We start from the raw sequence: 13,878 nt of genomic DNA, 5'->3' as shown, positions 1-13,878 counted from the left end.
ATGACTGAGGGTCAGTTGATGCTGCCTGAGCATGTTTAGCGCCCATGCAGGCTATGCACATCAGATGAGGGTCGCTGCCCAAGATGGATGCTCCAAATGATACAGCCTCACTAGCCATCGGTTCCAACCCTTTGGCGGGGGTTGCTGCCGAGGACATGGTGACTGGATGGAAGAAAACTGAGTAAATGTACAAGCGTAGCAGGAGCGTCATAACACGTTAGCCTGTCGGCAAGTTGTGTTAGCACACAGGGTTTAGCCCGATCTAACCGTGTACCGAAAGAGTTTGCCCAACGTAATACGTTAGCTCACTCCAGGTACTCGGCCTGGCTAACAAACAAATGCTAACGGAACCCAGGAAGGCTCGCCGTAATGCATTAGTCAGAGGTTAAAAAGTTATACAGCTAATGTTACAGGTAAACAGCTGGCCCTGATGCGGACACTGCTTCAAAACTGCATAATAACAAAGTAAAACTACTTGCGAAGTACTTACTCAGCAAATCCAGGCGGGAAGGTACGTAGTCCTTAACAGTTGGTCTGTGAACTGTTTAGCAGCTAACCAACCAAGCTAGCCTTGAAGAGCTGAGGGAGCTTAATATACAGTAGTTTCTTCATGAAAAAAAAGCAAGATTGATTTGTAAGGAGCTGTTAGACTGTGATTGTATATCTCAATTCAATTTTATTTATATTATCAATTCACTTTACAAGACACTTTACAGATAGAGTAGGTCTAGACTAGGGCTGAAACGATTACTTGAATAATTTGAATAATTTGATTACAAAAAAGTTTTGAGGCAAATTCTCTGCCTCAAAGCTTTGTTTAATTCCAGTCAGTCGCGTTATGCGGCCCGCTCAGCTCAGGGTCATTGGTTCACACGGACTGTTATTAACGAAGCACACAACATTCACTGGCGCGATGGCGGAGAGCCAAGATCAACGTGGTAAGCTTCGCTTCAGAACTCAAACCTCCTATGGTGACATTTTGATGCTACAAAGCAATCACCTCCCGTTAGCATTCCATTGACTGCATTTTATTTTGACGTCACTTTGACAGCGAATAACTTTACATCTTCAGCGTTTATAGACTCTATTTGTCCATTGTTTATTTCTAAAGAAACACAACAATGTATAAAAGGCTCCATTACCTTGTACTTCACGTTATGGCTCCACTTTAGTTAGCAATAATTAGCCTGTGCCTATGTTATCTCCTTACATATACCTACACTCTCCGTCTCTGCAAGATTCAGAATGATTGAGATTTCTCTTGGCACAGCTACCAGAAGACTTCCAACTTGCATACCACAACAGCACATCAACTATGATCCAACACCTGAGCCGAAAACATCCTCTTGTTAATGTCAGCTCACCGAGCCCAGCCGACACAAGGTAACGTATTGATGTTAGCTTAACGTACTAGCGCTAGCTAGAACGTGCAGCATTTTTAGCAGTTGTAGCCTAATGTCATGAGTTGATTAGCCTTGTGAGACAGTCTGGAATCTTGAGATAGAGAAAATTTGGAGCCGTTCGCCAAACGACCGGGTTAGGTGGTGATAGACCGATGGTTTATCCAATCAGCTAACCAGTATTTTCAGACAGCGGTAGCCCTAATTCTGTTAGCCGCTTGCTAATGCTTTTTTTCTCTTCGATCCTTCTTTTGGAATATGGACCGGGAACTTGAAATGGTGCCTTTTATTCCTAAATTCTCGTTACACAAACGGCTAATATCCTTTACCGACATGTTGCTTGTTTGCTGAGCTAACGAGCTATGCTTTGCCTGCAGCAGCATGGGCGGGCTTGTGGTTGTATTTTCATACGCTTCGTGGATCTGATTGGTTTATTTGGCCCGTCTATCACCAACATAGATGATAGACAGATGGTATTTTTGCCCGGAAAGTTCCTAGATGGATATGCCGAAGCAATCCATCTGGCGGAGTCAGGTTATGAGTTGATACAACTAGATATGATGTTAAGTTGTGGAAACTTTAAGTAGTAAACTAATGTATGTTAAATTGGAAGTGAGCAATATAATAAGCCTACACCAAAGAACCCCCGAACACACACACACACACACACACACACACACCCCTTGTGTCTCTCTCACGCAGGCACACACATAATCTTACTCTCTGTGTTAGGTTACCTCACCAAATAGGCCTACCCCACACAATTATTATAGGTTATTTGATAGTTAAATGCTGCAGATGCACAAATCTACAAAAAACAGATATATTAATTTACTTTGAAGTGAGTAGTGCTAGTTTACAGCACATGGCATATTAACATGTTGCATTTTTTTTTTTTTTTTTACATCTTGTTCGGAAAGCTCCCTCGTGCTTAGTTGAAGAAGCTGCAATGTTTACAGACAGCATTTTAAACAGGCTCATTACATACATGCGCCCACTGTCCATGGTGGAGGACAAAGGATTTCAAAATATGATCTCCACTTTCAATTCCAAGTACACCATTCCTTCAAGAACTTCCTTCACAAATATGATGGAGAAAAAGTACCAGGAAATCACAGACAAATTGAAGAATGTCCTTCAGAAGATGGAGTCTGTTGCACTTACAACATTTGGCCACAGAGGCTTATCTTGGGGTAACATGGGACAATTGGGAAATGAAGTCCCTCTCCCTTACAACAATGCCTCTGGAAAAAAGGCACACATCTGCCAATATTGCAGTCTGGCTGGAGGAGACTACTGCCAAATTTCACATTCCCTTTGAAAAGGTGAAGGCAGTTGTCCATGACAATGTAGTAAATGTAGTGGCAGCAGCAAGAATTTTGAAAGAGAGGCATGGGTGGGCTTCTGTGAGATGTGCAGGGCACACACTGAATTTAGTTGTGCAGAGCACACTTAAAAATACCATCTCTAACTGTGTGGCTTCTGCGAGATGCCTGGTTGAACACGTTAAGAAGAGCGAACTGGCCTGTACCAAACTTAAAGAAAAGCAGCAACAAATGGGAGTGCCACCAATGTTGATTCACGATGTAAGTACTCGATGGAACAGCACACATCACATGCTATCCAGGCTCTTTGTACAAAGATGGCCTGTGACCGCAGCGCTTTCCGATCCTGCTGTCAATCCAAAAGGAAAACACCACCACCTGGATCTAAAGTCTGAGCATCACTGAGGAGCTGAATCAGGTCCTTGAACCATTTGAAGGGGCTACAGAGTTCCTCAGTGAAGAACAATATGTTACACTTGCTGCTCTTCCACAGCTGGTGCAAAACCTCAACAAGTCAACACTGAAATCAGAATTTGAAACTGCACCAGTAAGGGCATTCCAGGCTGATGTGGCAGAACAAATCACAGAGAGATGGCAAAATCTGTTTGTATTTCAACCTGAAGCTCCTAACACTGTCCTCTTGGCTGCTGCTTTGGACCCCAGGTTCAGAAAACTGAAGTTCTTGCCTGCTGAAGAAGTGTTTAAGGTCCAAAGTGCCATTCAAACCATGGCACTAGTTGTCAAAAGGGAAGCAAGACTGGGGGATGAAAGTGGAAATTTAGCCACCATCAGCACATTAGAAAACCCCCCAGCTACACATACCAAGGGTGGATCATGCCTCAGTATTCTGGGATCCTCATCATCCGACTCCAGCACCGGTGATGAAGAGGACGAGGATGAGCAGCTAAATCAAGCGGTGCAGAGGGAGGTCTTGCAGTATTTTGGAGAAGATCCTCTCTCCAAGAAGGAGAATCCGCTGCCATGGTGGAAAACAAATGCAGCACGATATCCAACCTTGGCAAAGGTGGCAAAGTCGTTTTTGGGTATCCTAGCAACCTCAACGCTCTCAGAGCGTTTGTTCTCTGCTGCTGGGAACATTGCCTCAAAGCCTTAGTTCTGAGCATGTCGACATGTTGACTTTTCTCCATTATAATCATATGCTCTTGTAAAGGCTTGCAGTTGCACACAAATGCATTCACACACACACACACACACACACACACCTACCTTATCTAGGCACATTTAGAAGTTTGTTGAGTAGCTGTGCAGCTACTAAGGACAAAGCCTGGATTTCTTATTTATTTTTATAAACAATTATTTTGTAGACCTTTTGATATTTTTTATTCTTACAATCCTTTGTTCCTTTTTGTCTTAAGAAGACAAAACTAACGCCAAAATAGCCATTACTATTAAAGTTGTATTTCAAAGTTTTATGTTTTACATATTCCACAGTAAGTTAACATTACTGTATTGTTATTAATTTGTTTCTTCATGTGACACGTAAATGCAGTAAATGGGCAAGTTGCACTAAATGGGCTTAGTTTTGATAGCCAATAAAAGTGTTAATACCTGTATTTCCATTGTTGTGTTCTGTTTAATAACACAAAAACCTTTTTTTATCCGATTACTCGATTAATCGCTGAAATAATCGCTAGAATATTCGATTGCAGTCCTAGTCTAGACCACACTCTATAATTTACAAAGACCCAACAATTCCAGTAATTCCTCCAAGAGCATGCATTTAGTGCAGTGGTGAGGAAAACTTGGACAGACACAGGCTCTTGGTAGGCGGTGTCTGACGGTGCCAGTTGTGGGTGTGATGAACAGTTGCAATAATAGTCACAATAAAGATAATGGAACTATGACTAGAAATAGTAGTTGTAGAAGTTCATGGCGTAGCAGGGCACATATAAGGTGGCGTGCCCCTAACACAGTTCAAATTTTTTGTCACATGCACAATAATACTGTTGTGAACGTTAGCATGTAGCTAGCGTATTTTTATGCTAATGTGGTACATTCTAACTGAACATCTTAGAACATAAAAGTCAATGTAAACTTCACACACCCAAATACACACACACACACACACACACACACACACACACACACACACACACACACACACACACACATATATATATATGTGTTCTAAAACTTATATATACCAATCACGTTTTTGGCGCTGATCACTGCCACCTTGAATATGAATGACCACACACCATGTCTTTCAACGGCACTGCAAACACCGCAGCAGCTTAGTTGAATTGACAGCAAAGCTTCAGTCAACCGATTCGTAACGTTAGTTCCAGGCCATCGGCCGAATCGTAGTCCATGTACTGATGTACTATATACATAAAAAGGATTTTCCAAATCTTATTTTCTGGAGGATCATGCTGCTTGGGGTGTTCTGCACTGCCCAGTGTTTGTGACTAATTGCGTCTTTTTAGCCAGTGAGTGTATTGATATGATTCAGTTGTCTATTCTGCCATGGAGAACAATCCCCCCGAGCGCACAAAGTCTCATTTGGAATGGTTATTGTTCAAGAGACCAAGACAGGATAACACTGGGAATCCCTCCCTCCTCTCTGTTAGTGTGGACACAAAAACACACTGATACATTATTCTGCTGCCAACTGTTGAGAATGATTGTGAATGAGAAAAGCTGTGTTAACATCTAGCAATGAGTGATTTAAAGTGAAGATTCATGACACAGCAGTCAGACATTAACTTGCATGAAAAAACAACCCTGTCGGCAGACAACATCAGTATTGAATGAATCCGTAGAACCCTGGATTACGCTGAATTACAATGTTTGTGTCTATGTCCAAAATGATCACTATCTAATGTCTTTGCAAGAGAACTGCAGTATGGTTGAAGTTAGGGAAAGATCATGATTACAATTAATAAGAAGACAAACATTAAGTGGCAGATGGTGACAGGTCATGAAGTCAGATGCGCTACATGTCCATCCACCTCCCTGACATTTGTTGGCATTGGGCGGTGCAGAATCGTCCAATATGCACAAAATTCCATGGTCACTTTGAAAACAATGAAGGAAAATGCACAAGAGAACAGGAAAGTTTTTAGTCTGCTTTCAAGCAATGTTGAAAACATCTCACAGTCTGGAAATGTATTCCAGCTGGGACAACAAAAATTAAAAGCTTCTTCACCAACAAAACGTAAACAATTCTGGAACTAACTGCCAATGCAGGGATTGGAGAAAAGATGTGATGTGATCAAATTTGTTGTTAGGATTCTGGATTCTGGCACTTTTGATGTGCTTTACAATGCCTCTTTTTCACAAACACACACACACACACACACACACACACACACACACACACACACACACACACACACCGATGGCAGCAAGCTTCCATGCAGGGTGCTGGCCTGACCATTGAGAGCAATTTTGATAAGTGGACGATCCGCTCTATCTCCTGAGCCACAGCCACCCCATGCCTGAAACAAGAAACCTCTTACTCTGGATATAGTCTTCAAATGATAAAAGGCAACGTTTGCGATGTTGGTGAGATAACTCTGGAAGGTTAGGGCTTAATCAACGATGACAACCACATTTCTGTCCTGTGTAGTACTTTTCAGAGAGAAAGAGGCCAAATGAGAACCTATTTCCTGCCACAGAGGCTAAGCATCAATTACAAGGATTTCTGTCGTGTCACTAAAAGTTGTCGGACATCCAGGTGTTTATGCAAACTTTAGAAACGGCTTTACTAAATGTAAGATCATTGGTAGGGAAAACATTAAATCACTGCCCTAATGAGTTATTCAAAGTGAACTCACCAATGGCCTCGCATTTAATAAACCTTTTCTTAAATTTAGTAGATAAGTGTTTTTGATGCCGACTTAGTAGCCAGGTGTGCAGTGGTGGAGAGGGAGGGTTTGCTCTTAGTCAAGTCAAAGCAACATCATCCAGCAACTTACTGTTATGGCCAATCAATGAAAAATCTACTTCCTGGATCATATTTCATTGTCTAACCTGTACTTAAAGCAACATGCACACAACAATCCATCCCGACACAGGCACACACAGGCTCACTATGACACACAGATATCAGGTAAATAAATATACAGTATGAACTTTAAACTAAGTGACATATAGTTTGTGCTTTATAATTGAAATACTGTAACTGCTTCTCTAATATACTTTTGCACTCACAAACAAATGTCTTCCTTGATAACATTAGATTTATTAACTATTGTACATCTTTTGACACCTAACTGGCACCAACTTGTGCATTGTAAATGCAATGTACAAATAAGCATGTAACTTTTGTGTGACCTATTAGCAGCAATACTATCTTTAAATTGACTACATTAAATATAGTATTTGTCTATTACCTCCTAACCCAATGAATGGTCCTTCTCAGGGCCTATGGTTGGATCTGGTTTAAATCTGATGTATATTTTAGTTATGTTCAAATTGGAAAGGGCTGAATATCGCCTGTGTTCATGTATAAGATGTCCAAATGTAGAAAGAATATGGCACAATGATGATGCACAAGGCAACCATATGGTGAGGAACATGCATTTATTACATATAACTAATATATTGTGCAATGCCTGGTACCTTGATCAAATGAGAACGAAAGACAAAGGGATCCCTGTTGGAGCGTGTGCCTGTTCGGAACGGGCCGATTGCTTGGTTCCCAGTATTATTATTATTATTATTATTATTATTATTATTATTGTTGTTGTTGTTTATTATTGTTATACAGAGAAAAGTGAGTGTGGCAGCCGCAAGAAAGAAAGACCTTGTAGTCGCAGGACAATACTGGCGTCTCTCTTCTACAGAAAGTTGCTAGATTTGTCACTAGTCATGTCTATGAACCTCTGCTGCTGTACAGAGGCCTGTGGGCTCTCCAATGGTAGCAGAGCTGTGAACCGCAATCAGCCGTCTAGGGATTTAGCAACTCCCCATCCCACATGTTGTACAGAGCCTTGCAATAGCATACTGTATGTGACGTTTTTGTTTCGAAAACTGGGACGACGAGTGCTCAGCTGGTCCAACTTTAACCATCTCCCTGGTGTGTCAGGGCCTTAACACTGCCATTGGTTTACAGGTTGTAAGGATTTAGTAAATGTCCACACAGCTCTGAGGTGCACAAAAGGTTTCTCATGGGTGGGCTGCTTTTCCTCTAGCTTTATGATTCTCCCAGGTCAGTGATTCCAGCATTGGGCAAGTTGCTTGGAAATTCAATTCAATTTTATTTACAGTGTCAAATCACAACAGTAGTTACAGTATATCAGGACACTTTACATATAGCGTAGGTCTAGACCACACTCTATCATTTGCAACGTAATGCAACGTAATTTGTCATTAGTTTTGCTTTCAATAACTTCGTTAACAGTGGCAGTAAGCGAACAGCTACATGCAAGGTGTGTGGCACCAAGATAAATGATGATCAACAACGTCGAACTTCATCAGGCATCTGAAAACGCACCCAAATAGGTCAGTCACTTGCTAATGTGAAAGAGACGTTACATTTAGCATATATCGTCACAGGTAACAAGCTAACCATCGCAAAGTGTTGTGCTAATACTGGGAACAGGCACATTGTATCTTTATAGTTAGTAGTTGCTGAGGCTCAGACATCCATGGCGCACAGGAGGCAAGATGCACAGATCCATCTCCCCAGGAATAAACGTTGTGTCGGGTGGGCAAACTCATGTGATGCGTAGTTGATACCGTGGATGATCTGTATGCTATTAAGTGAACAAGGTGTACCCGGTCCACCAAACACTGGGCCGTCTTGACTGTCTTAGTTCTGCACATATTTCTGTTACTGTAGTCCTATTTGCTATTTCATTATTTCATCCATGCGTGGCGCAGCGGATCCGTGCGCACTGTCACCTGCCGTGCAGACGCTGGCCTCACTAACCTCTCGGGTCTCCCTCGCGCTGGACTCAGTTTCACTGAGCATACTAACACTTATATAAATAAATAAATTGCATTACATCAGTGAGTTCAAACTGCTTATTGTGTGTAATTTGGACTGACACTGAGATGCATATTGTTCTGTAACTGGTGTGGTGCTGCCACTATTCTCTTGATTTCCACTTCGACATTAGACATTTTTTTTGAGTGAAAGAGACGTTACATTTAGCATATATCATCACAGGTAACAAGCTAACCATCGCAAAGTGTTGTGCTAATGCTGGGAACATGCAAATTGTATCTTTATAGTTGTATCCATATGATGTGACAGACTTAGGTTAATATTTTATCAGGTCCGAGGGCTAGAGGGGTGTGTTAATTAGACCCCATAAAGTTATCCTACAACTGATTTTGATACTGTACTGTATGGATGGTAGCTACAGGACATGCTTTGAATTCATAAGATTTAGGGACAGATCAGATGGCCAGAGACTTGAGACTTGACTTGGACTTGTGGCAAAAGACTTGAGACTTGACTTGAACTTGCCCCTCAAAGACTTGAGACTTGACTTGTACTCAAGCTTAAAAACTTGAGACTCGACTTAGACTTCCAAAAAATTACTTGTGAACATCTCTGGCAGCAAGGGGCTAAAAGTACTACTACTACTGAGTAACATTAGATCATAAAAAGTCCAGGGAATAGGCTGTTTGCCTGCTGACTAAGACAAAAGTAACGAGCAACGAGCCCATTTCAATTTCAGTAATTGTTATTGCGTTATTTAAATTAAAAAGTTAAGTAGTTACGTTTCTAGTTACTGCTGAAAGTAGTGGAATTACAGTAACGGGTTACTTTATAATGCATTACAAATATTTACTGGGACCACTACAGCAAATTGCAGTTGAACATTTTGTATACAGGCATTTACATTATAGACACTGCTTTTGGCCACAATTAAGCACATTGACCAAACACACTCCAGCCAGATACACGTTTCAACCGAGTCTGGTTTCCCTTCAGCAGGAATGTAGCAGGCAGCGTTCTAATATTCCATGAGTGTTGAAACAGATAAATATTGATTTCTTCTTTCTTCTTTTCTCTTGCATCCAAGCACATTCAATTTCTTAAAAAGGTTCCCTTAACGTTACAACCCATTAGTGTAATATTTTCAGCTGATTCAGAGAATCATGAGGGCTGCTGAAACAGTTCAGAGATTAATGTGCAGAGATCTGCACAATCTAATCATATAAAAAATACCCAAAAATAATCATTAAAAAAAACACCTTGCTTGTAGAAAGTGTTTGCTTGAGCCAGTTAAAGGCCAAGTATGCATGCACTCATGTGCACATGATCAGGATGGTATCACCACCGCCTCATTTTGAGCCAGGAAAACAGCCCAACACTGGTCCGGTTGATGTTTAGTTATGTTATGATATCCTCATGCCTAAATGTTATATTAGTCCAGCAGGTCTTACCTGTGGGGAAAGTCCGTTGCTGACAGGGTTGACGTGGTTGCTTGGTGCTGCAGAGCTCATAAAGGAGTCAGGGTAGCTGGAGAAGCCATGGCGGTTGGAGGCCAAACCGTAGGCAGAGCTGCTGTCAGTGCTGGACAGACCGCTCTGGTGCATGGTGGATGGAGGTAACGGCTGGGGACGGTGAACTGTGCCACCACCGTCTGATGGGCAAAACACAACAGCACAAAGCTGAGCACCTAAAGATACACCAGCTCAAACCTCCCATTCCTGTACCTTCCTTATGTGCAATAACACATCTATTTCTTCAATTGCTCAAGCATGTACACAGGACAGGAGCTAGGCTAGCAGTTTCCTACAGCTACCAGTCTATGTGCTAAACAGGACTAAACCATACTGTAAAAATATGAAAATGTTTACTGAGGTATATAAATCAAGTGAGTAGTAGGGTAATTTTCTCATAGACAGGAAGTGACTTCTTATTGGAGCCAGTGGAGTTGCCCCCCTGTTGGAAATTAGATAGAAAGCAGCTTTAAGGTAATACTGATGAAATGATATTAAAGTTGATTTATTACCTTAAACATTCATAATGACATTATGGTCTGAATCTCTAGTTTCAAGTCTTCTTCAATACAGCATAACGTTCATTTCGTGAATGATGCTCCCATTTATTTTAAACAGAAGATTAAGCAGCGGATGCTTTAGGACCTGTCAATCAGGACAGAGGCTTAGCGATGCTAACCATGCAAACACTGTGGACATTAAAATAGACCTCAACTTGTTTTAGGCTGTTGTCTGTGTTTTCATCTTAAACTCTGACCCTCTCACTGTGTGTTTTCACTTCAGCAAAGTGAATTAAATAAAAAAGTCTTATTCAGCATTCTGCCAACTAACCTAGCTAGCTACAGCTAGTGTTAGCTGGTAAGTTAAGAGAAAGTTTGCATTTTTTCTGTACTGCCATACATGCAGATGAACGGTGCCAGTACCCAGGTCCGTGTTTACAGGCTTATAAATCTCTGCAAGATGACTTGCTTCATAAGGGTTGAAAATTGTCAACTTTCCCTCTTTACAAGCAAACAACGTGGGTCGGCCACGTCATCCTCCCTAGCTCCACCGTCTCTGTCAAAAATCGTCACGTCGGGTTTCAAAAAACCAAGATGGCACAAACCAATAACTGATGCTATGACTGGCTTGGTTTGAATTGACAATAGAAGGGTTGAACACAGGTCAGATAACCCTGGTCCGACCCGGGTCATTGTTGTAAAACAATAATTATTTTGACTACACTGCATCTGTTTTCTTTGTTTACTTTTTATCTGGTAAATAATGTTGATAAAAGTACATAATTATTAGGTGGGGGTGTTATGGCAAAATCTTCTATCACGGTATATGTAATGTATCTCAGTAAATGTATTGAAATACAGTGTGCAAATGTCTAGTAATCATGTAATTCCAGCTTCAATGACAACAATATTTTTAATAGTTCTTTTAAAGGCTGGGATGCCTCGTCCTGCTCTGTATTTACAACTTCCCTCTCCTATGTCTGCCCATGTCATGTTAGGCAGCAGATTCATGAGATCAAGGAAAAATCATGGGATCATGCAAGAATCACAAGATCACGAGAGAATAGCGCTCAAGGTGGGAAGAGTATTGCCAAATTGGTGGACACATTTCTACTGTTGCACGGTATACTATTATGTCGTTCAGCCCTAATGTCTATGATATATTGATAATATATATATTTTTTAAACCACACATATTAGACAGCACTCTCCACCACCATCATTATCAAAACACCAAATGAGGGAATATGTTTTGGAAAAATGTTGTTCATCCCCTCAGTAGAGGTCCACACACCTGGAGAAGCTGTTGTAGAGGCCTGTGGTGGGAAAGCACCTTACTAACACACTGCATGCTGTTGTTTACTGTCATTTGTCACCCATCTTTATATTTTATTTTATAAGTGTAAATATGTTATCTTCTCTACCTTGGGACAGAGTGTTGGTTGGGTAGCTAGACTCTGGCAGCTGGTATGTAGGAAGTGTTGGCATTCCTGTGGGAGGAAATCCGCCCGGCAACAGGTGGTTGAAAGCTGCTAGCTGATTAGCTCCTGCTTGTTTTCGCCACCTGGCCCTTCGATTGCTGAACCAAACCTGAAACAAAGAGCAAAAACCCAAATGGATCAGCTGTATCTCAGAGTCAGAGTGAGCTCTCCTGTTTCATTTTAATAAATTACAAATGAACTTGTCTGACCAAAACCGTTTTTTTGTACTAGGCTGTATACATGTTTATTTCTGCTACAAAGTTTGGATTTTCTAACAGGGGAATGACTCTGCTCAGCAGCCACTCGAGAAACTGCAGTTCAGCCGCGGAGCTGCCACTTTAATGACAAACCTATGACAAACATAATTTTCATCTTCTTACTGATATATCACTAATTACTGAAATAAAAAACACTTTACCTGACACACCATAGCGTAAGCTTAACACTTCACTTTATGTTAGCTTAAAAGGATTACCATTACTTCTTGTAATATTAAAGAAGTTCATAACATTAAAATATTATAAAAAAACATCTGTGAAATGTTTTTCCATGTTGCTTAGTTCTTTCGCATGAACATCCAAAAGCAGCACAAGTGTCTGTCTTTTTGTCTGAGTCTTTATGGTCAATCAGGTCAGATGTCCGTCCCAAAATGGCAGCGGCACACACGCATCTCACACAGCCGTAGGTGGTATCTAAGTATTTACACTCATGCTGGTCTGTGCTCATCTCAGCCCAAACACTTCATTAGCATTACAGGGTAGGTTAATGGCCCATCGTGTGCCACAGGTCTTCCTGCGCCCTTTGAGTGTAATGCGAAAACACAGGTCTTCCCATTTATTTTGAATGGGGGTAGTGCATTTAGGCTGTGGTGGTGAGGCCGCATGGGGAAGCCGAAGAACACCTTGTATTGCACCTTTTGGTGGTGGCCAGTCATGTAACAGAGATCAGACTTTTCGTTGTGTGAGGGCGGTGTGAGAGTCCCGTACAGGAAACAGGAAACATCACTGCCTCTACTGCTGCCACAAGAAAGTTTTAAAACACCAAACACAAGCACTGAACTGCCCGGGAGTTTGCAGCTGACTGTTTCCTCAGTTCCTCCGTCTCTTTACTTTCTCTCTTTCTCCGGGAAATGAAGCTGCCTTCAAGTGCGCTCGAAAACATCCGGATCTATAAACGATCTGACAGAAAACAGGCTAACTGAAATATAAAGTCTAATTGTGCTACATTGGGGAGTTAAAGAACACAACAGAACGTCACATAAATGGGCACTTCCACACCTGCACACAACCCTGCAGAGAATCGCCATATCCCCTTTTGGTGATGTGAATGCAGCCTAAGTCACTGTTTTATGTCACAGACGGCATAAAAAGCAAGTCCTTATGAATTCCCCTTCACATCTTTCCTTAAAGCGTATCTCTCGCCAAATGCAACCTAGGGTCTTTTTGTGAATGTACCCAAGTCTTGTTTAAAAGCATATTTAGGACAGAATTGCCACTTTTAAGATTTACCGTATTGTCGTTTTTCATTCAAATGGCCTTTTTGGGAGTGCTAGGGGCACTTACATGCTAGCCTCAAAATAGCTATTTTTAAAACACTAAGAAGGCTCGACACAACATGAAACTTTGCTCGAAGTATCACCAGGAGCTTTACACCTTAATGAAAGCATTGACAACATTGTTTGTGTACCCAGAGTTTACTAAAAAGAGAGGTTTTGAACAACTCACCGTAGCTCTTGTTGTTTCCG

General features: G+C 41.3%; 1 protein-coding gene across 2 annotated transcripts in view; it reads right to left on the bottom strand.

Moving 5' to 3' along the window:
* Positions 1-13,878, bottom strand: part of LOC114558290 (paired box protein Pax-7) — a 76,521-nt gene that overhangs the window by 22,340 nt on the left and 40,303 nt on the right. For both annotated transcript variants that reach the window (XM_028582163.1, XM_028582164.1), the window contains exons 6-7: positions 12,078-12,243; positions 10,094-10,293 (exon numbers count right to left, since the gene is read on the bottom strand). In XM_028582163.1, the coding sequence (XP_028437964.1) occupies positions 10,094-10,293; positions 12,078-12,243 (366 nt within the window). The remainder of the gene's footprint in view (positions 1-10,093; positions 10,294-12,077; positions 12,244-13,878) is intronic.

Source organism: Perca flavescens, chromosome 7, assembly GCF_004354835.1.
Source record: "Perca flavescens isolate YP-PL-M2 chromosome 7, PFLA_1.0, whole genome shotgun sequence".
Taxonomy (NCBI): Eukaryota; Metazoa; Chordata; class Actinopteri; order Perciformes; family Percidae; genus Perca; species Perca flavescens.
Note: the sequence above shows the minus strand (reverse complement) of the source record. Positions and strands in the feature narration are given on the sequence as shown.